The sequence below is a fragment of the Dermacentor albipictus genome, chromosome 9, assembly GCF_038994185.2.
Source record: "Dermacentor albipictus isolate Rhodes 1998 colony chromosome 9, USDA_Dalb.pri_finalv2, whole genome shotgun sequence".
NCBI lineage: Eukaryota > Metazoa > Arthropoda > Arachnida > Ixodida > Ixodidae > Dermacentor > Dermacentor albipictus.
Window position 1 is genome coordinate 68,312,688 of NC_091829.1, and position 26,846 is coordinate 68,339,533.

General features: G+C 47.8%; 1 protein-coding gene across 1 annotated transcript; it reads right to left on the bottom strand.

Annotated features, from left to right (window-relative positions):
* Positions 1-20,780: 20,780 nt before the first annotated feature.
* On the bottom strand, positions 20,781-25,082 carry LOC135908611 (uncharacterized). Its single transcript, XM_070525588.1, has 4 exons — positions 25,071-25,082; positions 22,841-23,491; positions 21,774-22,159; positions 20,781-21,183 (listed from the first exon to the last, which is right to left on the bottom strand). The coding sequence occupies exons 1-4, from the start codon at positions 25,080-25,082 to the stop codon at positions 20,781-20,783; spliced, it is 1,452 nt and encodes a 483-aa protein (XP_070381689.1).
* Positions 25,083-26,846: the final 1,764 nt, after the last annotated feature.

Genomic DNA, 26,846 nt, shown 5'->3' on the forward strand with positions numbered 1-26,846 from the left:
GAGACATGATCATTGAATGCATGTGTCTAGAGCAGTTTTAAAAAACCATCCCCCAAGCTGTGAAACTGTGGGTGCAAGACAGAGGTAATGTAAACACTGTGGAAAGGGCGGCTGAATTAGCCGAAGGGTACGCAACCCGTAGAAAGTTGAACGCCGAGGAAGGAAACCGGGATGGTCGAAATGGACCGCGGAAACCATTTCCGTTCAAAAGGGGTGCGCAGACTAGACGATCGGAGCCTGTAGACATGGCGGAAAAGCCCGCAGAAAAGAGCGAGGATAAACTTAACGGAGAAACCACACAAAAAGAACAGAAAAAAAAATTCGAATCTTTTAGACCAATTCGCTGTTACAAATGCCACAAACTGGTACATATAGCTGTTAACTGCGGGAAGCCTAGCGTAGTTTTCTCCTACGTGGAGGAAAAAGATGAGAATATGGAACTTTTAAGTCCATACCTTCACGACCTGCAAGTTAATGGAAAACCATGTCGAGTGCTAAGAGACAGTGCCGTCACGATGGAAATTGTCCATCCGTCTTACGTGACGGTAGATGACTTTACCGGATAAGTAGCATGGATAAAACAGGTTGTATAAGAACACCGCGTGTGTCTGCCCATGGCCAAAGTCAAAATCAGTGGATCATTCGGGGAGCTAGAGACTGAGGCTGCAGTTTCCAAATTTTTGGCACTGCAGTATCCTTACATCTTTTCGAATTGTTCGAATCAGTTAGTGCGTGACAAAGGGCTCAAACTGGGAGAGCGCATAGTACAAGCATTGACCCGAGGCCAAGCTCGTAAGATCGCGGCGCTTTCGGCTGAAAATGCTCAAGCTCCTCCAGCGGAAGCAGAAAAGGAGATAACTTCAATACCCGAATCCGAGCTAGGCCCGAGAGACAAAAGAACAGTTGAGGAGAGCCTGCCAGCTGACCAGCTCAATGAGAGCGTAGCACTAGAGTTTCAATGTTCTAGCCTGCAGGAAGAGCAAGCTGACGTACTCAGAAGCGAGACAGGGTCGTTATTATCGCCGGCCTCAAAGAACTTTGATCAGCTCTTACGTGTGGATAGAGAGTCACTGGCAGCTGAACAAAAGAATGATGAGAGCTTAGGTAAATTACATGACACAGCTAAAGAAGGCATTGCTAGGCGAAACGTGACGATACATGAGAGAGGAGGATTGTTGTATCGGCACTACAGTGATCGAAAGGGTAGGATTTTAGATCAGTTAGTCGTACCTACTAAGTATAGTCCAAAAACAAGAAAGGGGCTGACAGATGGGATGGCACACTGTGATATAAAGTTTGTGAACAGGGATGAAGTACCTCAGACAGGCTGGCCAACGTTTCGATAGGAGCCTCCTATCGAAACGTTGGCCAGCCTGTCTGAGGTACTTCATCCCTGTTCACAAACTTTATACTACTAAGTATAGGGAGGACCTTTTGAGTCCCTGTCATGGAAATGGGTGGTTCGGCCACCTAGGCATAAACAAATCAGAGGAAAGATTGCTTATGGAATACTACTGGCCTGGCTGTTTCAAAGACGTAGAAAACTTTGTAAGATCATGCGACGCCTGCCAGCGTTCTGGTAAACCAGGAGAGACATGGAAAGCTCCACTGAAGGTAGTGCCCTTAATAACAGAGCCTTTCAGACGACTTGTAATAGACACGGTAGGGCCTCTTCCAAAAACAAAATCGGGCTACAGGTACTTGTATACCATGCTGTGTCCGGCTACCAAGTTTCCAGAAGCAATCCCTTTGAAAGAGCTCAGCTCCACCGAAATAGTAGACGCGCTTTTGACAGTGTTTGCACGAGTTGGGTTTCCAGCCGAAATTCAGGCAGATCAAGGGTCAGTATTCACGCGCGCACTGACTTCCACATTCTTGCAGAAGTGCGGGGTAAAGTTAATACACAGTTCTGTCTATCACCCTCAGTCAAACAGTGTAGAGACGTGGCATTCGGTGCTTAAGCGCGTTTTGCGTGCGCTCTGTTACGAGCACAAGGAGGACTGGGAGAACTGTCTGCCGGCAACTTTGTTTGCTTTGCGAACGGTTCCACATGAAGCGACAGGGTTCTCACCAGCAGAACTAGTGTATGGGAGGACACTCCGTTCTCCACTGAGAATGTTGAGAGATGTGGGAGGAAAGAGGGGAGAGTCCAACAGTGGTTGAATACGTGCTAAATTTACTAGAACGGCTAAGCGCAACCCAAGAACTAGTCGGAAAGAACATGGGAATAGCTCAAAACAACGCCAAATTCTATTACGACAAGAATGCGAGGCTTCGAACGTTTAACGCCGGAGACCAGGTAATGATCCTCAAACCTTCAAGAAAGAACAAGCTTGAAGTTCACTGGGACGGACCCGTTAAAGTGTTGCACAAACTTTCAGATACTAACTATGCTTTGAGAATGCCCGGTCGCTGGAAGGAAGTGAGAATATATCACTGTAATTTGATGAAGCCGTATGTAGAGTGGAGCGGAGTCGTTAACTATACCGTCAAAGAGCCGGATGGCACTAGTACCAAGTTTAGGAAGTATAGGGCGACCTCCAACTCTGAAATCAGCCTAGAAGAAGTAGTGGAACACTCGGTAAGCTCGCACGCTCTAAGACCCGAGCAGCTAGATGAGCTAAAAGGGGTGTTAGGGGAATATCTCGACAGATTCAGCGATCAGCCGGGTAGATCGAACTGATAACGCATGAAATTGAGCTGACATCAACCGAACCAATAAGATCAAAGCCTTACAGGGTGTCTCCAAGACAGAGAGAGATTATGGAGGCAGAGATACAGCGCATGCTAGCGTTGGGAGTTATTGAGCCCACTGAGAGTGACTACACGTCACCGCTAATACTCGTAGAAACCCCTAACAAGGACCCTCGTCCGTGTGTTGACTACAGGAAGTTAAATGCCATCACTAGGGATCAGCTGTACCCAATACCCAACATTGAGGAACGAATTGAAAGAGTTAGCGCTGCCAAATACATTTCAACAATAGATCTCGTGCGAGGGTACTGGCAAATTCCCCTTTCAGAAAGTGCCAGCCGCTATGCCGCATTCATCTCGCCTGTAGGCACCTTTCGCCCTCTCGCACTCAGCTTCGGGCTGAAGAACGCGCCGTTTAGGTTCTCTAAATTAATGGATATTGTCCTAAAAGACTTGCAGGAGTTCGCCTTGCCTTATCTTGATGATGTGGCCATTTTTTGGGACAGCTGGGAACAACACGTATCGCACCTCAAACAGGTGTTCTCACCGTTGAGGGAAGCCGGCTCAACGATGAAAGCGGCAAAGTGTAGGTTTGGCTGTTCGCCGGTTACTTAACTGGGCCATGTTGTCGGTCAGGGCATGAGATGGCCGGCTGAGCTGAAAGTAGCTACGATTGAAGAATTTTCTCAGCCGCACACGAAAACGGACCTTCGTTCATTTTTGGGACTTGTGGGGTACTATCAACGGTACATTCCGAATTACTCGCAATTGGCAAGTCCATTAACAGACGCCCTCCGAAGGGGAGCACCGAGTAACGTACACTGGGATAAGGACAAGGAGAACGCTTTCCAAAGTTTGAAAACGCTATTGGTTTCTCGTCTTGTGCTTCGTGCGCCAGACTACACAAAGGAATTCATAGTTCAATGCGACGCAAGCGACAGAGGTATGGGCGCGGTACTTAGTCAGGTCGGCGACGATAACGAAGAGCATCCTATCCTCTATGCCAGCCGTAAACTAAATGTAAGGGAGGAAGCCTACAGCGCTTCAAAGAAGGAATGTGATTGTTTAGTTTGGGCCGCCCAGAAGTTGTCGTGTTACTTGTACGGAGTGAAGTTCATCTTTGAGACCGACCACTGTCCTCTTGCATGGCTCAATCAAATGTCACACAAAAATGGCCGCTTGCTCCGATGGAGCCTCACTCTCCAAGAGTACAACTTCTCCGTTAGCTATAAGAAGGGAAAGTTGCATAGCAATGCGGATGGTTTGAGCAAGCTAATTTAAATTCTGCATTTGAGGGTCCCGCCTAAATTTTAGAGTTACTAGTGTTAATTTTCTTAAGCTAAGAAGATCCCCTCTCATTTAGCAGGATTCGCTCCATGATTGCTGAATTAGTCAGCAGGAATTAGCTTCAGAAATTGGCATAGGGAAATGCAGCATTTTTTTTTGTTTCTGCACTTATGTTTTTTTTTTTTTGAAGCCTAGCGGGTCTAAAGTGAGAGCCAGTGCACGTCATCTCGGCGCAGAGCCGTGTTGTGGGGTTCATTTTGCAGTTGCCTGTCCTTGTTGGATGTTTTGGGGTGGTGACATCAATACACAAGTGGTCGCTGCGAGCCAAGACATCAATCCCCCCCTGACCACCAGCCGTTCTCTTTCTGCCTAGTGGTTGTCAGCGCTAGACAGTCAAGATTTTTCGGGCCATGGAGGCGCTGTTAAGAATGGCGAGCTGCAAGGCAAAATTGCCACCCAATTACGACTGGGGGACAAGACGCGCATCCCCCTCTCTCCGTCGCCGCAGCTAGGATGCGTTCGAAGAAGCGGGCTTTGTGCTGAAAGCCGCCTCCATCCACCAGCCCCATCGCCGTTGTGACGAAATGAGTTCGGTGGGCGAACTATGGTGCCGGAGCTCTCCAACGCGGACCTGATCTGCTACGCATGAGCAAGCTGCCGCGGGAAAGCCGCTTTTGTTTGCTTCCCACACGCCGATCGGGACGCAAAACAACGAGCTACCCACCATTGGCTCCGAGTTTCCCGGAACGGCGCCCTTCCGATGCCGGCGCCGGACATCGGAATGTGTGTGCTTTGTTTGCGTAAACTGTTCTGCGGGGCGGCGGCAAGTTCACAATGAGTAAACGAACGTTCGCGTCACCTTGTATCGCGGGCGGACCGAGTGTATAAAAACTGCTGTGGTGCGAATGCTGGACACACTTCTCTTGAGCAGTCATGTTAGAGTGATACACTTCTCTCGTGCAGTCATGTTGGACTGACACTCTTTTTCTCAAGCAGTCATGTTAGACTGATTTAAATACTGTGAATAAACCCATATTCCTCGTTCCCGATGAGAAGCAGTGCTTCCCTTCATAAACGTTCTCAGCGTGGATAAGTTGGACGACGGCATGGGCCAGCTACCTTCGAATTCATGCCGGACTACAATCTTGGCAACGGATCCCGAGCGATGGGATTGCGCCCCCAATCCTGACAACACCCTCTGCCCTTTCCTCTTCTTTCCGAGGCGCCTCGCGCGCGACGGAAGACCGCCCGCATCCTCACCGATTTCTCCCCTTATGCGGGCGAGATTGAGTGGCCCTCTTCGACTCCCACTTGCACCTATCACTCGCAAACACAGCATGCGGTGCATGGCGACGATCCTTCTTCTACGTCCTTGTTCAACGTCCTACCTCCTTGTTCAGTCCCGCTTGCACATTCTACGATGGATTCAAACCAACTGTTTTAGCTTAATTATTACACAAAAGCATCATTTCTGTATTTATGAGAACTCGTTACTGCATCTACAGTTATATGAAAAGTAAAAAAAGATCGGCGGGCCACTAAAGTTTGACAGAAGACAAGATGCGCCCATGCTTTGGAACAGTTTGTCGTCTGCTCTTGATTTTCTTCGCTTGGGCATGCATTGTAGCTGAGTAAACTTTATTGTAAGACGTAATATGAGTGAGTGAAAATCTTCTGTGCAGATTTTACATTACTATGGCGTTATTTGTGTAGCCATATCTACGTTTTAGACGAAGGCTCTGACAACACCAGCCAACACAAGCCTCGCAGACACATATACCATCATTCCCATGACAGCACAGCGCCCCTTAGGAAACTCCCATAGATGGTGCCGCCAGATTTCCCTCTAGGCATTATAGTCAGAAACTCTATCGTCGTGAGAATAAGCGATTTAAGCGCGAATACATGAGGACAGGACAAACGCTCAGAAAGAAAAGCGCTTTTTACAGCGAAAGCTGTATATAACTAACCTTCTGTAGTTTTTTCGGCGTTCAACTACAGAAACGGACATAGCGAATTCCAAAAAACCCATACGCAATCATTTTCATCGTTTGCTTTGTGTGTGATCACGTACGGGTGTAGTGCGGCGGTGCAAATGTAAAAATGCGGAACAGATTAGAACGCTCGCTGTGGAAAAATAGCGTGACGTCGAAGTTATCGCAGTATATAAGCAGGAGAGCTATCGACGCTAAAAACCGCTGCGTTATCGATGGGAGGGACACGTATAGGTCGTACACCCGAAGAACAACATGTGTGCGAGGAGCGCCGGAGGAAACATTAACGAGAATGCGAATTGCGCCGGCGCGAAACGACCTTAGACGAAGAACGTTCCCGCGATGCTCAACAAACAAATGACACCCATTCCGCTCTGTGAAGATGGAATGGCAGCGAAGGCACTTCACTTTTCGTTTGACAGCTTTGACTGTCGTGAGCTTCCGCTGCAAGTTCATCTTCACAGAGCGGAATGGTTGTCATTTTTTATTTTAAGCGAGACGCAGTTCGATTCCTTCGACGACAATGACGTTCCTAATCAATTTTATATACTGGTGGAGAGAAAAGAAGAGGCAACTCTATGTTACTATGTTATTAACAATGAACACAACTTTTCCAGCGCCCGCTATGAAAGTGGTCGTTGACGCCACTATCACTTCCAATGAAATGCAATTTTTGAAGAGTGAAGAGAGGCTCGCTCCTACAGCTCACCTGTAACAGTATCCCCACCCCCTCCTCACACGTTGTGTTCTTTCGCTTGTCACGGATATGTCTGAATTCTAGAGGCCCATGTAGTTTCATGTTTTTCTTATACTCTTCAATCAAACGTAGTGAGTGGCGAGCGCCAGATAATTGTTTACTCTAGCTATTTTTCGTGCGGCTGCACTGGCCAACGTGCCTGGCGTCTGACCATGTGACCAGCACTTTACATCCGAAGCTTACGTCTGCCTGCAAAACAAAGAAATGTTCGTGCAGGTGTGCGATTTCGACACCCGTAAGGCTGACCTTTTGCTGCATCGCTTTCCGAGCAAGCTCGAAACGCCCATCGGCTCGAATTGCGGGCCACTCGAAGATACAGCTTTCATGGCCAGCCACCAAAACAAATTTAGCGTTCTTGAGAACAAAAGTGACGTCACTTCTGTTTTTAACGAATATGGTGTTACTATATTTTTTCTTCCCCCGGAAGTGTTCCTCTGTCACACAGACGGCACTAAGCCGCATAAAACGCCGATGAACTGCCATGCTTTGAACTTATGGACGTCTATGCAAGCTACCAGGTATCTTTACCTTGCCAAACTTGCACCCCCAAATGTGACCGTGCCAGTGCAGGCACGTTCTTCTACTTGCGGTATTCCGCACGCGTTTTTGTCGCTACTGTGGACGTACATTTATGCTCTCAATAAATACTATAATTGTCATTACGACGACATCTGCCGATAGCATCGCTACTGCGCCGTTACAAGATTGCGATTTCAAAAGAATCGGTAAAGTCACATACGTATGGGAAATGCGACCAAACTAGTGAAGTAACGTCAGCATAATAAGTTGCGCCAAACCGGAATAGGGGTTACTGCAGACAGGCGTAGCGAGAACTGCTTTAAACGAAGAATTGGAGCCCTCCTACACAACACAGGGGAGAAAAGTCATTTCCGGCGTCAGCGAACGAACGCACCAATAGACTTCTGTCAAACGGCTTTGTGTCAAGTTCTGTCGTCGTCTGATGAGACTGCAAGCAAAGGTGTGTCTCACAACTCTGCAGAATGAAATTAGGAATCATCGATCTCTTGCCTTTCACTGGGGGTCACGAGTCCTTGTCATGGTTACGGTGTTTTTCAATTAAGTATTTATAGCAATTTCTGGGTATTTTTATTACAACGATCGTATCTTCCGGGTTTAAGATTGACATTCCTACAAAAAGAATACACGTGTGCTCATCACAGCACTTCATGGTCCTGTTTACACAAACGGCGTGCAGAGCAACGTCCAGATGATTTTGATTAAGGTGTACGCTAACGATGTTGGCACGATTTTCAAGCCTGACACAGGGGACAGGACAGTAATCTTGAGCCAGTGCTTAGGTGCTCATTTCAGGTGCAGCCAGTGAATCATAGTGCTCGAAAGTAGCTCAAATGTAACGCAGTTGTCTAATCGTGGTCGCATACGCTGTGCAGTATCTCTCCCGCACGCCATATTTCGGCAACGATAAAGTCAAGACGGCTTGTTGTTGGGGTTCACCAATTCTGAATACCAGGTTCAAGTAAGAACGAACACTAGACCGCCGCGATTCAGCGCTTGCGGTAGGAGGGATATCGTTGACGTTCATTAGCAGCCTAAAGCTATAGTGTCTTGCAGAAGTCTGCCCCGGAGTTGTGGTGACCACCAGCCCGGCGTCTAAGGCATCACGAGCAGGAATGTCTCCATCACTGATGCTTATAACTGTTTTCGTCAGCCTTGCAGCTACCACCCAAGTGACGTCAAATAGGACCGAGCAATTTAGCCTCTCATCGCTATCAAACAGAGATGCAGATGTCATGATTGTATATCTCGAAAAGCACGGCAACGAAGCAAACGCCCTGTTTGCCCGACTGCTTGGTAGAACAGTGACCACGTGGCGTGTCCCAGCGACCCGGCTCATTAAGCAGGTTTCCAGAAACTTCATACAAGGCAAGAGATCCGTGCTGGTTTGCGCAGATCCCACCACGCCTCACGGAGATATACCAAAGCTTGTGGACGCCACGGGGCTAGACCATCACTGCGTGTCCTGGCTATTCGTTCGACCTCGTTTCGAGATCCTCTCGCACCCGCTCAGCCCTTGGCCGCCTGTCTTAGCGTGCCAAGCGGTTGGTCTAATTGCCCCAAACGACACCGTCATACATCAAGCATTGTGGCCTAACACATCGTCTGGTGTTCCAAATCCTCAGTGGAGAGGGGTGCTCCAGGATACGGAAGTTCATCGAGCAGGAGTAAAACGGCTCGCCGGGCAGAAACTGGCAATAGCGTGCGCCAAGGGCAATTTTTACGGGCACAACCAAGATTCCTGCCACCATACGTCAGCATGGGCTATTTTTCGGCTGCTCAACGAAAGAAACGTTTCAATAGACTTTCACAAGGTGTCGTCACACGCAGCAATGACGCGCGGAGCACTCACTCACATCTTTGACATGCCGTACGGGTTTATTTACATGCAAGGTCACCACGTCTTTGGGTTTGATTTCCCTTTGATTCAGTTACACCATGAGACATTCTTCTCACGAAAGAGCGCCCATCGTACCATCACGCTCTCGGAAGTTATCCGGGAATCTTATAGACTCGTGGTTGCCACAGTGACACTCCTCGGCATGGTCGCTGCGACCCAGACACTTGTTACGGAAGGAGTACGCCCCAGTGCTCGCTGTGCCGTCGGCACAGTGATGCTTCTACTGGCTGCCGTGCTTGGGACTTCGGCTGCCGAACCTGCTGCCAGCACTCTACGTGGCAGAATCGTTCGCAGGGCTTTGCTCGGGCTGTGGTTCGTGGCTATACTGCCTCTTTCGGCCTACTTCCGCAGCGAGCTGACCTCGATCGTGACCCTCAGACGCCCCGCTGACCGCATCGACACGCTGGAGAAGCTGGAAGAAGCCCTCGACAGAGGAGAGGTGGCGCCCTGCGCGTACAAGCATACGGCCGCTCACCAGCAGCTCAATAGTCACGTGGGCGGCGAGGCGCAGGGATCACTGATACGCAAGCTTCGAGCCGCGTTTTTGCATCACGATCGCGACGGACTAAGAACGAGAAGCTACCTAGACTGCCTCGCCTGTGCTAACAGAGACGACCGAGTATGTTACACCACGCTTGAGCAACCCTTTGCAAGACGCAAGAAATTTCCGGCCGTTCGAGAGTTCAAAGAGCACTTCAAGATGCTTCTGACCGGATTACGAGTTCGCAAGTCTCTGCCAGCATACGGACCTCTGAGGCGATTCTTTCTTGCCACTGATGAAGGCCGGCTGTTTTCGAGAAATGAGGCTGAGTATAGTTACGCAGCTACGACTGAGACCTTTCAGTTTGGCATGAGCAGTTTCTTTATGCAGTATGCCATGTTACAGGCGGCAAGCGGTATTGTTTTGGTGGTTGAAATAATGGTGGTGGGATGGTCGCGCTTTACCGAACGCCTCATGAGTGCATATAGATAGAGTTTATTACTCAGACTATTATTCTAAGAAGAAAACGGAATTCACGTTAGAGAAATAGGCTGGATGAGTCGGGCACGAGCCTTTGTTCTATGCTATAAGCAGAAGTGGTTTGCTGGCAGGTAATAACTGTGATTTCCCTTGTCCTCCGCAATTTACCGCCATCAAGCTGACTTTGACTTGCCAGAATCTGAATACTGTGTTAGTGCTAGCTCTCTCAGTCCTTTATAGGGAGGTGTGATTTATAATACACCATGGTGAATAGCAACACACAACCGCTTCTTGCGATCGCCGAGCACTGTTTTCATGCCAGCAGGGCCAGCCTGTTTTTCCTCACGCTAGTGTGTATCTTTTAGTTCTGGGTCTGTATAGGTACCTCAACTAATTCATTTCTGAAGCTGGTTACTTTTCACTGATTTCTGCGAGTCATGACGGTACTACTTATTTATTGGCGCTGCCGCAAGAAATAGTGCTGAAGAAATGCTTGCACTCTTTACACGAGACGTCAAGAATTTTATCTCCTGCAGCAAGTTTAGGAGTGAGGGGACACTCAGTAAGATTGACAAGAAAAGTTCGCGCTTTCCTACACCGTACGAGCATACAAATGGAGAAACGTGAATCGCGCGCACAAATTAAAGGTATTTCCTGTCGCCAGCAGCTGAACGCAGCAAGTGGTCCGTGTGCACGTTGAACATTTTAATCCTACAGTAGCACCTTCATATTTAAGGGAATTCCAAAGTTGCGATAATATTTACGCAATTTTCCAAGGATATCAGTTAGAAAATACTGTTTAGCTACTTCTTGTTTTACTGAAACGAAGCGTTACGAGGAAAACTCTTCTTATAATTTCAACATCTGTCTGCGGGATATTTATTTTAGTGCTCGTAGTTACGAGAAATTTTGCACCACAAGTTACCCTATGGCCGTTAACGGCAGAGTGACTGGAACTGCTGGCTCCACGAGCACACAGTGGGTCACATGCCTTATGGGGGAGTAGACACTAGTGAAGGCTATGACGTGGAACGTGTTTTCTTCAGTAAGCATGAAGAAAGCGCAATCCTACCTAACTTTTGAATACCTTACACATCTCTACCGCTGCGTAAAATTCGTAGACACTCCCTTTTTCCTCAATATATGAACCTTTCGCAAGAATAAATAAGTTATATGCCATAGTGGCGGGCGCCTCTTGCTGTTGTGACTCCGCGTTGTGTGCACGATTGTGTTCTTTTTCGAAGTTGAAGTGTAACACACTTCCGTTCACTGTACTTGAAAATAAAAGGTTTCGTCGGTTACTGGTCCTTTCAGCTCACTGACTATGTTTCGTTGTGTTGCTTGATGCTTGTGATTCGGCAGCCTTTTAAAGGAGAACTTAGACGGGCGATTGAAGCTTGTGTGTGTGCTACGAGAGTAGCTGGTTGCCCAAAGAGATTGCAGGAAAAAGCCACGGAACAGCGGAAGAAAATGAAAGCAGCGCACGGGAAACCGACAGAAGATGTAGGCAAAACAAATCAAGCTTTTTATATAACGTTTCACCCTTCAACCGAGCGTTAAGCCCAAGCTCTTTGTGAAAAACCTGGGTGTGCTCCCCACGATGACATGAAGTTTACGTGTGAAAACGCAATCGTCAGAGAACCTTAACCAGAGGGCCACCAGTGCCTTGTGTCAAAGGTTTGCAAACCAAAACCATCCGTGTCCGCAGATGCTATAATTAGAACGCCAGCGCCTCTCAGGCCTACAGATACCAGAATCAAAGGATCACCAAAATTTGTTCGGTTGATCCGCTTATAGCTTGCGATTCAGGAGGGCAGGGAGTAAAACACAAGCTGAATTCATTATTTACTTGCGATTAACGAAGCCGAGAATACAGCCGTCGGACCAAATCGCACTATATGCGAAGCAATCGTTGACGACATGCTCGACAATGCTATTTCTCAGCATGTGCACGTAGACTTTATTCGTGTTAACGTTTTTTTTAGAACTGTACAATGTGTTCCCGTACTTAAGCCACAAAACCTCAAAACCCCAGCAGCGTACTGAGCATGCGGGGTGAGGAAAACGCTATTTTGTTACGTGCGTAAGACGTTTACGTTTATTTATTACGAAAGTATTTCAAATCACTCTGATGGCTTTAGAAGAGACACAAAAGGACTAGCAACAGCAGCACGCAAGAGACGCTTGAAGACAACACTTTCAAGAATACACTTTCTATAAATAAAAGGTTGTGATGCAGTTTGGTGAATAATATGTAAACTACACATGATCTGCGCGCTCTCGTCTGTCGTTTAATAAAGAAAAAATATCGATGCTGAAGACGTGACCCTAAGGTTCATTCCCAAAGCTTTCTCCTGGAGACTTTCGCTGTTTAGTTTCATTACTTTAGTGTCGAAAATGACGTGGACAATATTGCTACGGTGAGAAGCGAGGTTTAAAATATATTTGCAGGGTATTCACAACGCGTCCACTGGCATACAGGGCGCACAAGATGGAAACCAGTCCGCGCGAAATCAGCGGGCGTCGTCGTCTTCTGTACAGTTCTGAGCATCGTCTCTGGCAATGCTTGGTAAAAATATTTCGACCTCTCGCGAGCAAGTTAACTGACCATACAAAACCAACTGCATCCATAGTTAAGCTGCAAATGTTGGTTCTGGTGGGAGCACCAGCCCCACCAGCGCAGCTTGAAGCGATCTATCACATTACCTCTTTGAATTAATATAGTGTCGCGCAGCTGAGCACCAAGTCGCTGGTGGCAGCGCAATGCAAAAGCGTTCGTGCGTCATGCATAGTATGAAAGATATTTTTTTTTCACTGAGTCTTTTCATGGAAACCTATTGTGATTTAAGAATTTCCCAGCGGGATGCTTTTTTAAGGGCTTGTAATTATGCCATTCTGAGACCAAGCTGTTGATGCCCGAAGTTAGTCGGCCACCCTATTCCGGGTAGCTGTGGCCCTGTTTGCCAGCCGTAGCTGTTCCGCAAGGCTTCAGCTTGTCAGCGGGGCGTCCCGCTGGTCTTCTGTTGGTGCCTGGATGAGCGTTGTCTATGGGTTATTTCTTCAATCCCAGACCATGTGGTAAAGGGTGTCTGGCGTATTGTTTTCTCATAGCAAGAAAATTAAGGAACCCCCTGCGGTCAGGACTGACCCAGAGTCCACCACTACGGCGTGCCTCATAAGCAGGTCAATTGTGTTGTCAAACAAAGACTCCCGAGTTTAATTAAATTAAGAAGCTTCACAGCAATTTAGAGCGTATCCCATGGAAATTTATTTCTAAATTTCGAATTGAGGTGCAGATTTGACACATTGTGGTAATCGACGTTGTGCGAAGAATTTTGAAGGTTGGGCACCGTTTGGAGTGCCACAAAGCGTTGCCAATGGTACGAGCGCGTTTATGCGATTAGAGTAGTTGTGTGTTTGATGTGAGTGCGTGAGTGAGGACACCAGCTTGACGACGACAACAACAGTGAGGATTATCGTATGACAGCAATGGCATGATTTCTGCTGTGGCCGTTCGACGTGAGTTAACGGCAAGCCGATTGTGTGGTTCTGCGAAGGTGGAACCACGGGTGTAAGATGGAAAATACACGGATTGCAACATGGTCTTCAAGTAGGCTTTATAAAGTCGTTTGTACCTACATCTATGCATGTTGTATATAAAGAAATGACGATGACTTTTGTGCTCCTGTGAAGAAATGTGTGAACATTTTGTGTGCCAGCAGCAACATATGTTGCCATAGGTGAGTGCTGTACCTCGACATCTGCGTGCTAGTTCACGTTCTTTTGTCTCGATGGTAACATATATGCTACATCGGCGCTTCGATAGAGTGCACGTAGGTTGTGAAACATAAAAAAGGGTCATGGTTAGGGTGGTAGAAATTATGGCGCCTGGCAGGGAGCACGTTCTCCAGATATGGGTGGTTTTAGCTCGCAATTTGTTTTATTTCCTCAACATTTTAGTGTTTGTGCCCACGTTTCGAGAAAGAAACCTCCAAACGAACATTTACGCAGCGTTTTTATGTAATAGCGCAGTAGCGACTTTTTGGATCCTAAAGCAACGTCCACAATTGTTACCACAAGAAGCCGAACATGTCAAGGCGGTTAGTCGAACTCGAAAACATGCGCAGCATCGGCTGCGACCAGGAATCCAGGAAGCCCTCGTGTCTAAGTGAGCTGGTTCATTTTGTTAGCATTCGGAGAACGGCACTGCTATGGTCACGTTCCAGTGCTACAATAAATATATCATATTGCGGTCCAACAGATAAAAAAAATTAGTAGAAGAGTGTAGTCGCCTTCGCTGTAAAAAAGCAACATGTTTATTCAAAACCTGAGGCTCAACTTACACGCCTACGAGAGAGTGGTTGGTGCAAACCAAGTGGACTGACTCAAATTCGTTCCTTGTAGAAGAACTGCTTGAAGTTGAAAAATGTCATTCTCGATATGTACAACTGCCCGGAGAAAAACTACAAAATTCTCTGATCATGATTATCAGCTTAATTTTAACTGCTGCTTGAAGGCCCCACTAAGCGATCTACAATATTCTCCTGCCTTGCGTCCGCTGACTCCTTCAATTTGCGTCCATCACACGATCCTCTGTTGTCCTCGACGGCGCTTTCTTTCTCATGACAACCAGTTTGTTCTCGAATAAATCCATCATCTGCTCTGTGCATTACATGGCGTGCCCCACTCCATCTTCTCATCTATTGTCAACTTGAATATTCTAACAGGAACTGACGTCTGTACATCGCTCAGATATGGTCTAACATGCAAAAAGAGCTTTCAGGGATCTCGACCTGAGGCTGGCTATTGGGTTCACAGAAGCAGGACGCGCCATCGAAATGCAATTCGAGGACGGTGGAGTGTACAAAATTCCGATGCGAAATAGTAGTTTTAACAGCCACAAAAACTTGTGAGCATTCTCGCACTAACAAAGTTAACAAGCATGGTGCCATGTGCACTCAAGCAAACATCAACACATCTCACTCGATGAGCGCCTACACTCGCTGTCAAAACGCTGGAGTGAGAAAGTGCAGCAACAGCAACGAGCGAACTAACTGTCCTAAGTTATGACGTCGTACATGTAATTGGCATAATAAACGAGGTCACCGTAATAGCAACTGCTCCGTCAACGAGACGGCAGTGTTAAACACTGCCAATTTGATTGGCCCGCGAATTTACCACTTTCTCTTTTCTTTTGTTCTCTAAGGTTACTCCGGTCATTACACCTACAGTTGAACTCTGCATGCGTGTGTAGCACGGGAGGAAGGCGGCGAAAAGTGACATTCTGCTCGTGCAGTAATAAGCCACGCATACCACTTTCGAAGAGCGCCAGACTCTTGTGTCATTCCAAGCAAGAAATGTCAACCGCGCCGACGTTTTCAAGTGGTTGTCAAGACACTAGTCGTAAAGGTTGCACAGAACTGTAGCGCTTGTTTGTCACCTTCGCCGGCATCGACGAGAAACGTTCGATCACTGCCTGTTGTTTTCAGCGCATGCGGTAGCTTTTGTTCGGATATTCGACCAGCGATTTCAGTTGGCGATAAGAAAATAAGAAAATAAGAAATAAGAAAGAAAGCTAAATTCTAGTGACTTCATCAAACCATATTTTAGTTGTAGCTCAAAGTTTTTTTTTTACAAAATACCCAAGAGATGTGTACAAAGTTTACAAATCTGTAACTCTGCAACAAAAGCAGATATCGCAGTCCTGTAAAGTGCAACCGTTAGACCATCTAAAGCCCACAAAACTTTCATATACGAATTTACATGTACTCAGATTTGTTTCAATGTTTACAGTGGGCTTCGCAAAAGTCCCACACCGCTACTGACGGTACATTTGCGACCATTTTATTTTACATCAACTTGGTGCGCTTCAGATGTATTACTAGGTGTAGTTTACGGAATCATGATGTCATGTTTCAATGCTGGCTTATCAATTTGTAAACGTGAAAGACCAGATTTCTTTTTTCAATTCTCAGGAACATTAAATAAAGAACTCACGGCCTAAATCAGCAATATACTCACTAGAGACTGTATATTTTAATGCTGTCTGCTAAACGAAAAAAATTGCCCCAATTTTGGTGCTGCGGTTCTCGAGGAAAAACGATTTCTCCGTACCGGTGCATTTAGAAAGCAGCACCGAGCTAAAGCTTTATCTAAAGGCTACACTGTGAATAATGTTTACACCCTTAAATGTGTATCTCGCTCCCAAACGCTTACCCTTATCCTCCCTGCTTGCGTTTCCTTTCGTGAAAACTCTGCTCTCGCTGCTTTCCTGTTAGAAATGCTTTGTCACGCTGATAACACGCCTGCCATCCGTGACCTGGAAGTACGCTGCGTTAAAGAAAGGAAAAGTGCGCAAGAGGGATGGCGATTGTTGTCATGAGACAAGATAAGCCCCAAGGTTGCAAGCTGTTTTCTTTTAATTAGAGCACGCATACATACTAGCACTGTTCTAATCTAAACTTTGCCAATGGGATCGTATTAGAGAAAGGCGACCTTCAAACATCTAACTGAATGCCGAATGTTTCCTCAATTCCAAGCGAAGTGAAATATCAAATCGTGTGGACTCATGTTGGTAAAATAAGGCTTATACCTAAATATTTTTTCACCAATGCACGTAACGCCAGTTAAAAGCTTAGTATTGGTAAATTGGAGGCCGGGAAATTATCAATAGCTGCTTTCGGTTATCCGGTGCATGTCAACAAGACGTACGTAGAGTGCTGTGTTTGTTGAAGAAAAAAGTGTGATACTATAGCACCGTAAACCCATTTATTGATATGAAAATTTGATGACACTTGCGAAATAATAAATGGCCCTGCCTAAGTACGCGCAGACAGCAGAATCATATGCCGCACATAATCTAGACATTCGTATTGAAGAAGATGAAACTATTAAGCGGAAAATAGTGGGGGATCCGCGGATACACTCCGAAAAAAAAAAAGTGTACTTCTGGGCAACCACCCTCGTCCATGCAGCAGAACCATCCGGAAGCAGTCTTTCCCTTGCATCTGTCTATCTCTCCCGAGACACCAACAAAAAAGTATCATCGCTCATATCTCCATCACAGACGAATATCACACTGCTAATAGTGAATTGCGGAATCAAATATGAATCAATTAGCACTGGACCATTCACTTTCGGCAACGATAAAAATGCGTTACCTTTAGTATTCCGCTGGTTGTCTCTTGACCATTGAACCGATGCAGTTCACCGACATTCGGATGGAAGCAATACTTAATGGGTGCACATGTCGAAATGAAAGGTGGTAGGCTGACTCTGTACGTGCCTTATACCAAAGGGGGGGGGGGGAGGCATCGACGAACCACTCAGCGATGACGTCATGCCAACGCAGTAGCGACCTCGGTGCCAGCGGTGTCCCAGCTGTTCATTATAGTATTCGCCACACTTTCCGGATTCGTCTGTTTGAGTATAAGTGCACGTTAAAGAAACCCCAGGCGGTCAAAATATATGCGGAATCCTCCAGCGCCCCCCCTCCCCACGCAAACTCATAACTACGGCGTGCCCCTCAAAATCACATCGTGGTTTCGGCACACAGAACACCCACATTTGATGAATTTAAATTTGCCGCACGACTTCTACGTCCTGTCAAAGGCACAACGACATCAGTTTTAATTTTGACAGCGCCATCTCTTGCTCCTATATTTTTTGTCACGACGCGACCGCTACTGCTATGTCATTTGCACGTTGGAAGGTACAGTTCTACAGTTTACTTTTTCTAGGTATTGTGCTGTCTGGCTACAAGAACCAGGCTGGTAGAATGTGTTTAGAAAACGTTTATTTGAGCAAGAGACGATACGAACACTGAGTCACTATCGAGGCACAATTCCACTAGGACGATAACATACACAAAGTACCAAGCATTGTATACATGGCACGTTTTGAAAGAAGTGTTCCTGTTCACACGCACTAACATACAGCCACACAGAGCCAAAGAAACGCACAGTTCCACATAAACTAATTGTTACGTTACACAAAATGATGTTCAGTATGTACAGTGTACGCAATGGTTATTGTAGAATGACGATGTGACTTTACATAGTTTTGTAGCGAAGCTATGAGAGGTCTATATACAAAGATAATCATGCATATGAGAGTACAGAGAAATCACGCGCACCCACATACAGGTATATTCAGTGAATACTTCTGATGGCCTGCCTGCAAGAACTAGGCGGGTCGAAAATTAAGCAATACGCGTCCATAAGCCACTGACAGGAAATGGCATAACTCGTGTCGAGGGCTCTCCTCTTCCCCAAAAAAGAATAACTCCTCTGACAGAAACGACAGTAGCTCGAAGTAGAGCCTCACCAGCAGTGGAAACAGAGCGCGGCGACGATGTCCAGCGGCAATTGCCTCGCACTGGTTACACCACAGGTAAAAGGCCCCCGCAGCAATTAAAAGTCCTGCAAAGGGGCAACGTGAGCAGCGACATATGTAATAAAGTGGTTAACTCTAAGGCCCCGCAAACCAGCATGCTCGGTCCTCCTAAATACTCTAGCAACAGCTCATTGCATCAGCACGTGCTTGTTGGATTCTTGAAGAGGTCAATTGGGACACAGCGAAGATGGGACAATACCCCACCACTCTAGTCTGTCACGCGTTGGGTGCTCTTGCCAACCTCGACGCCACATGAAGTCGCGTAGATGGCCAGGCAGAAATGACGCCGTTATCCCACCCAACGGCAGAATATTGGAGCGTCCGTGGAGCGCTGGGGGAACTAGAGGAAGTAGCAAGGCTGACACTGCATTCGCAACATGGTTTTGGAGAACGTCTACATCAGGAAATACCTGTTCTACGTGGCCATAAAGTACCGCGACCGTAGAGTAATATGCAGGTGCGTTTAACACTTCTGGTCCACGATTTAACTGTACGCCCGGTAGCAGGCACCGAACTCTTGTGCTAAGGAAATACCAGGCGAGCTCACGCGCGGGACACTGACCACGCTGTAACAGGCGGAGCAGAAATCTCAGGGCAAGCAGCCGGCAGCGGACAGACACGGATGGGAACGCGAACCCACCGCGAGAGCGTGCTTGGCCAAGCGCCGCGTGACCAGTTCTGCACTGCCCGACCAGAAGAGCGAACCAAGAACGGACTGCAAGGACCTAGTAACCCGTAATGGCGGCGAACGTCTTAACAACAATTGTTTCGGAGTCGAATTGTGAAGTGCAGCACTGCTTGGAAGCCATAACAAGGAACCCTCTCACCTCCTCCAAGTATTGTTCTCAATTTCGATCGATGTGTTCTTTACCGCTTGCGACAATTGTTAGCCCTACGTAACATTCCCAACAAATTCATTGAGCGCGCATCTTTTTACTTGTTCAAGACTGCGCTCTTGTAGGATACAAGTTATGTAAAATGGTGGGTTAATGTTGTGAACAGTCTTCCTTTTTCCAAAGGAATACACAACTCCAATATATTGCAGATTTCATTTTTGTGCCGCAACCAGTGGAGTAATCGATGCAGACGGCCGTCGATGCAGACGGCCTTAAATGGCAAGCTGCAGGACAGAAACAGCAGGAATGGTGCGCAGTGTGTCGGGGTGGGCTGTGCAGGCATCACTGAGCGTGGTTCGATCAGACAGGAGCGCATAGACGTAAACATGCAATGGTTGCCCGAATGCAGCAGCATAATCGGCCCGTACAATCTCCGTCTGCTGCGCATTCTTGCACTAAGCGACGTGGCAACTCCCCGGAGCATCAGCGCCACTCTCATATCATCTATGACCCCGAGCAAGAAATACGCATTCCAGTGATCTCCAAGCACACTGTACTGCGTTGCTTAAAGAGCTGACAGTTCTATGCTCTCGGATGAGAGGACGCATCTGCAAAGGAACAAACCAAAGACATCAGCTACGTTTGCGTCGCTACACCATGTGTAGTGGAAAATACCTGTAGTGTTTTGAAATTTGCAAAGCAAGCACGCGCAGCTTTAGATCCCAGTGACAGGCACCACTAGACTCACAAAAACAGAAGCATCACGAAAATAGATGCGTAAAGCACAAACTTGAGTCTCGTAGCCTTCACCATAGCAGGCCAAGTCATCACAAAAAAAAAAGAATAATAAAGAAAGGGCACCTCGTACTCTTTAAAATCACCCTATTCGCACAGCTCGTGTGTCGAGCTAATAGTGTCGGGACATCATTTCCACAGACCCGTCAGCCAGCAGTGGTATCTGCGACGAACTGGAACTGATTATCAAAAGTTCCTCCTCTGCACTATTTCTACGCACATCCTGACGCGCATTAAGATTTACGTGTATACCCCGCAAAGCTCGAACACCGTGGCAGTCTACAACTGTAGGCACAAGCATAACGGTGGCTCGCGTCGACCGAAACTGCGGTTAATTTAGCAGATCGCATCGACACGCCTGGAGCTAGCGACACTGCTAAAGAAATAGCAACGCTATCTACAGGAGCAATTAACAAGCCTTCGTACAAGTTCGATAACGTTGGTTGTCGTAAAAGTTATTAAACACCAAGACACCAATCTTTCGAAACGGAGGGTAAAGTACAAATTAACACGGCCACAAGACTTCCAAAGACGTCAAGGAACCGTGAAGGGAAACAAAATAGAAAACTGGGGAAAAACTTCCAAGCACATTCTGCCGTTGTCCCAAAGCGCAGCCGTTGCCCCGTCAGACCAGCTGGTTGCAGAACACCGCTGCTCGCATCGGACTCTCCTTGGCGCAGGCGTAGGCCTCGCTGAAGCCGCTGAGCAGTCGCAGCATCTTGTTGCCCTTGGTCAAATCGTCCAAGCCGCAGTGGTGGTACACGGTGGCAAAGAAGAACAACTGTCCCGGGCTCAGGTCTTCCAGAGCGGCCGCGGGCAGCTGCTTCTCGGTGCCGGACGCCTCTCGCATTTGCTCCACAAACACCCTGTACGCCATGTGGATGCCGGCCATCACCGCGACTGAGCTCACGCCGTCCTGAGCAGCGCACTCGAGGGAAGCGAGGATCGCCGGTGGAGTGGCTGTCTTCTGGGCCTCGGCGAAGATCTCGGCTGTGAGTGACCCCAGCGAGGTGCCCAGGGAACCGTACCTGCACCCCATAAGACCGTTTGAGGGTGTCAAACATCTCACGTGACACTCCTCATCAAAAGGAGCATTTCACGAAGCATTGAAAAAAAATTCATTGGTCAGTTAGCGGTGAATGCGAGAGAAATACATCTATGTATGGTTCACCGGGTGTTTCAGCGCACACTTACAAAAAAGTTTAAAGGTTACCAATGGAAGATAGCCCAATTCTAGCTCATGAGGTGGCCTATACTCGAGGCGGCGGGCACTACTTGCACAGGAATTTGAAATATATAATCGACTATATAACAAAAATTTGCTAATTAGGGATTTAACTAAATACCTTGTGCCCCACATTCCAATATGCAAACTCTAGCCGTGGAGTTCGCAAGGTGGATCCACTTTAAACGAATTCCCTGTATGCCACCAGTTTCGACATTATTAATTCCCGAACATTGCGGACAACTGCATAGGCGTCCCAGTTCCTTTTGTGCTTGCATACATAAAACGACTCCTTGTTTACAAAGTAACATGTAGAGATCGTGCTGGGCAGATCCCGGACTACGGTTATCGTTCCAGTTATGCCGGCAGCCAAGTATCGCAAGGCGTTCAGACCTGACTGCCAGCGGGGTGTCCGACTCGTAGTAGGGAAAGTTGAGCACCAGCTGCAGCATCGCATAGGCCACCGAGCGGTCCTTGTGCTTGCGGAAGTAGTAGGCACTCCGGCTGTAGAGCTCCGAGGACAGGTGGTGCGCGTACAGGGCCACGGCGACGTCCGGCTTGTCCTGCAGGAGTACCTTGACCTGGCGCAGGTTTTCGGGGAAGCTCGCGCCCAGGGTGGGCAGTTGGAAGAACTGTGCATTCAGCGACGGCGATTGCGAGCTGTCTAACAGGCTGCAGAACACCGACAGGTTTTGCCAGTCGTAGACGCTGTCGGTGAGCTTCTCGAAGAAGATGCGCCGGATAAACTGAGCGATGTGGGTCACGTCGTCGCGCATGGCCTGCAGCGAGAGAATTCACGGAGAAGCTTTATTACCGAAGAGCGCACAGTGACCCAGTGCCATGCGTATGTCGAAGACCACATATAGGGCATTATCCGTAGTAAAGACGAATGAGGAGGGGGGGGGGGGAGGGGAGGACTTGCACAGCGGGAAAGTAGCTGGTCAGAACCAAGGTAATTTTATTTTCCGTCGCTTGGAGATGCTAATTTTTTTTTCATTACGCCTAATTACATGACAGTCTTAATTAATCAGCCTCTCAAATATATTGACTAGATGAAAAGTATTAAAAGTGTGAATGTGAACATTGTAGAGCAACTCGAAAAACTCCCGCTACAACTTTCTGTTGTTCAATACGTGCTGCACAAAAGTGTTTTTTTTTAAGCATGAAGGAAACCCGCGAATAAAGTGCCTATATAGAGCGGCAAATCGCCCGGCAATTAATTGTCGCAGGTTCCCACTTGCGACAAGTTATCTTTTTGTCCCGTTCTATTTGGTTTTACATCCCGCCCCTAGTGTCTCTAAATAAATCATTTCCCTGGCGTTTGCACTGGTTTCATTGTCCACTTATTCATACGATTGTGACCGAAAACAACTATACCCTTCGTAGCTTCTTATTCTCATCCGTACCACGTAGCGTGCACGCAAAAATAAAAAAGAGCCCGTCCGTGGGGGAAGAAGCACCTTGGTGAAGTGCCTGGCCACGTAGTCCTTGATTGACGCCAGGCCCATGAGATCCGAGCAGAGGTCGAAGCAGTGCACCACGTAGCTCTTCAGGGGCCGCTCCTCGGTGCGGTAGTAGCCGAGGGCCAGCGCGCGGTTGCCGTACTGGGACGCCTCCTGGGCGGCGCGCCATCCGAGCAGGAGCACCGCGTTCGACTCGTTGGACGCGACGAGCTTCAGGAGGCGCTCGAACCACCTTCGGTCGGTGGCCAAGAAGGCGACCATCGGGCTGCCCGAAAGGGCTCGCTCGGAAAACACCTCCGCGAGCGAGAGGTGCCAGCGCTCTGCCGAGACGTCGCCGGAGTCCGACATCACGGCTTCCGCATCGCCCGAGCCCACTCCAGCCGAGCCGACGATGGCGTCGATGTGCTCCTCTTCCAGCAGCATCGTCCCCTCGAAGTCGTCGACGACGGCGACACCCTCCGTTCCGTTTCGGAAGACCCTCACCAGGTCGTTGAAGAAGGCGGCGTGGTCCGCCCTCCGGTCCAGCTTCCGCCTTCGGTCGCGCACGTATTTCCACACGTCCGTCGAAGGTGAGAAGGTGACGTGGAGATCGCCGATGCCGACGCTCTCGATCGTGTACTCGAGCGGCGCCGGCCAGGCCAATTTGCCCTGTTGAAATGACCGATGTTATATTGTTCGCGCACATTCAGCACGCTCGCGTAAAGCAAGTTTCTCCTCCAAAGATGGCGATTCGTGTGGCAGGTTCTAAACGTAAGCTCTGGTGAGTCCGTCTTTTATTAGCCAACTTCACTGATCATCAGTTATCTATCCTAATATTGGAGTGAACGCATAGATACTCTTTGGTATGCCCCATATCTACAGCTCCATGGCGTAATTACCAGAACTTTTGTAACGGGTACACAGCCACCTAACTATATTCCACACACACTTCTAACTTTTCTCAGACATCCCCCTTACGGAGATAACGGATAATGTGTGCAAAAATGTTAGAATGAAAAGCCGTATAGCATGCCCTAATAACTCAAGGAGGCTATTTGTGACCGGCCCGTTTCAAAGAGTATGACAATAAATCATCATTCCTATTATCGCATCTGTCGCCACACTTTGAACTGTGTGGGAAAAAACATTGACATCAAGCCTGCATGAGCTAGCTAAGCTTTACGTAACGTACCTCTGCTTTTTCTAGTTATTTACCAGTGAACATCCTGTCTCCAACTTCTCCCATGCTTTGGTTCAACGAATGTTTGTTTAACCCCAATGTTTAGCGGCACATACACGATGTTAGAAGCTGCGATCGGCGAGGCGTTACTTATACGGTCGTGTCGATGTTTCTTATGACTCTCCATAACTTCTTAACCGACATTTTGCCTACTCGAAGGGTCGTTCTAGAGTTAGCGAATTGACTGTGTCTATCTAAGTGAATGTAACCAACAAAAAATCACTGCTGGATTCTGAATCCGACATGGAACAATTTGTTTTTGTTCGTTTGAAACGATCCATCTATCTTTAACAATCACTTGTAGTTAGGACATTCTGCACAACATTGCACTCTCTACAGGCTTCTCAACAGTCCTTTCGGGTTGCAGTACGTTGAAATAAAAACAAACTAGTTAATATTCGATCGACATGTGGTGACGCTCTACTCCTGCAACTGCATTCTATTCATTCAACTCATTTTTTTACCGGCCTGTCAGCCAGTGTCGTTGCCAATACCACCACTCCTTCTCCATGGGCGCGCGCGCCCCCCTCACACGGGTTCCTCACCGCTGCTAAAATCACGGGTTCTTTGGAGTCTTTCGCAACCATCACTTTCAATTTCGAGTGACGCAAGGCACTTTGCCTGCACCCATAGCAACCTGCACTACGCAGTGCCTCTTGCACTTACCACACAGAAAGCCAACTGCTCGGAGCGTAGAAAATTGATATATTCCTTGTGCATATGTACGCCCCAAACATCAATTTGTCCCCAAACGACATATTCTGCGCGCAACTACGTCCTTTATTACTTCCAGGGAAAATATCACGAAGACACTTGAAAAGCGGTGGACGAATGCTGAGCTTGCGTGCCGGCCGCATCATACGCCCAACTTCTGTGCCCAACTTCTCTGTGTACCTGATCACGTATACATGAACCAGATTGCTTTAGAAGTTTGAGACAACATCCTTTTGTCGCCGTCAGGCTGCACGCTTGTCGCTTCTGGTCCTGCTTTTCTTGTGCTTGACGTACTTGACACGCCATGCTGTGATACTGCAATTTCATGTAGACTTGAATAGAATATGCGTGACACGACGCGGCGTAGACTTGAAGGTACCGCAGCTCGCTACTGCGCTTTGGTTATTGCGGGTTTCGGCCTAGCACAAACGCCGACTGGTATCGACGCGGCGTCTCCGCCTTGCCAATCAACTGTACTGCATTTGAGAATTCCACGCGAAAGAGTGCCGAAGACACGATGCGTATGTGACGTGCTTCATGCACATGCCGTTCCCATATGAATCTTCGTATGACGGGTGACGGAGGATGACGGAACCGCTTTTCTTGTAGCAACGTCACTAAGCACTCTAGGGATGCTTCCTCTGACGTCGACTACAACAGGACACCTCGGATAGGTTGATTCTTCGAAGGCCATCGCAGAAACCAGGCACCCGAGCAAAATCTATCGAATGCCACATCTGAAGTCAATTCTCTTAAATTTTCTGAAGTGACGGTTCCCACAGACCCTTTTCACACAGTGCAGAAAGCAACACCCTCTGCCTCTTTCTCGGTCCAACGTCCACAATACTATCGTGGCGACATGGCGCTGAGCGCAGTGACGATGACCGCAATAGTTCTCGTAACGCTTCAATTCTGGCCGGAAGTAGCCTGTAAGCCAACCGTGGAGAAACACGAAACTGCGAAGCTGTCATCTCTGTCGACGAAAAAAGCCGACATTATCCTAGTCTCCTTCAAGCAGCCATGGAAAGCAACACACACCATGTTCTCGCACCTGTTCGACGGGACGGCAACCACGTGGCACGTTCCGAACAGAGAGCTGCTCTCCTACCTCCAGAAGAACAAATTTCAAGGCAAACGAACTATAGTGGTCGTTGCCGATCCCAGCGCTCGCCTCGAACATTTGTCAGCGCTTTTTCACTCGGTCGGGGTTAGAAATATCTGCGCCACGTGGCTGTTCGTAAGATTCCACTACGAAACCCAGGCATATGTGAGAAATTCATTGCCCACTCTCTTCCCATGTCAGGTTGTCGGTCTCCTGACACTGAATGGCACACAAGTGACACGCATTGCATGGCCTCTCACATTATCCGTAAGCCATAATCCCTCTGAAGGAGAAGTACGCTTAAAGTTGAAGATAGAGAGCCCCAGTTTAAAACATATTTCTGGGCAGCGATTGACAGTGGCCTGTCTTAAGGGCTTCTATTATGGCTTCCATGGAGATTCGTGCAACCATCCCTCTCTCGAACGCTTTCTTCAGTTCCTGCGCGAAGCAAACGTGTCGGTCATCGTTAAATTAGTTGATAACATTACAACTTACATGACTGTAAAGAAAGGCACTGTTGCTAACAAATGGGACATTCTGTTCTTTGCGGTCAAACTGCACGAATCTGATGCTGTGGATGTGGACTTTCCGACTATATTTGTCACCCACGCAACGTTCTATTCACGACTCAATGACCACCGCGTCGTCACGCTCTCCGAAGTGGTCTACAGTTCCTGGCGACTTTTCTCATCGGTCTTTGCACTTCTCTTGTTAGTAGCAGTTGTGCTAGCCAAAGCGGAGAACAGTGAGCGTCTATCGTTTCGGAGCATCGCCGACACGGTTATGCTACTACTGGCAGCGGTCCTGGCAACCGCAGTCTCACAGCCAAGCAGAGTTTCGCGACGTGCCATAGCTGGAATAGCACTCTATGTGTGGTTCATGGCGATTCTACCGCTTTCCCCGTATTTTCGCAGTGAGCTCACATCGAAAGTAACGCTTAAGCAGCCTGGAAACCGGATCGATACGCT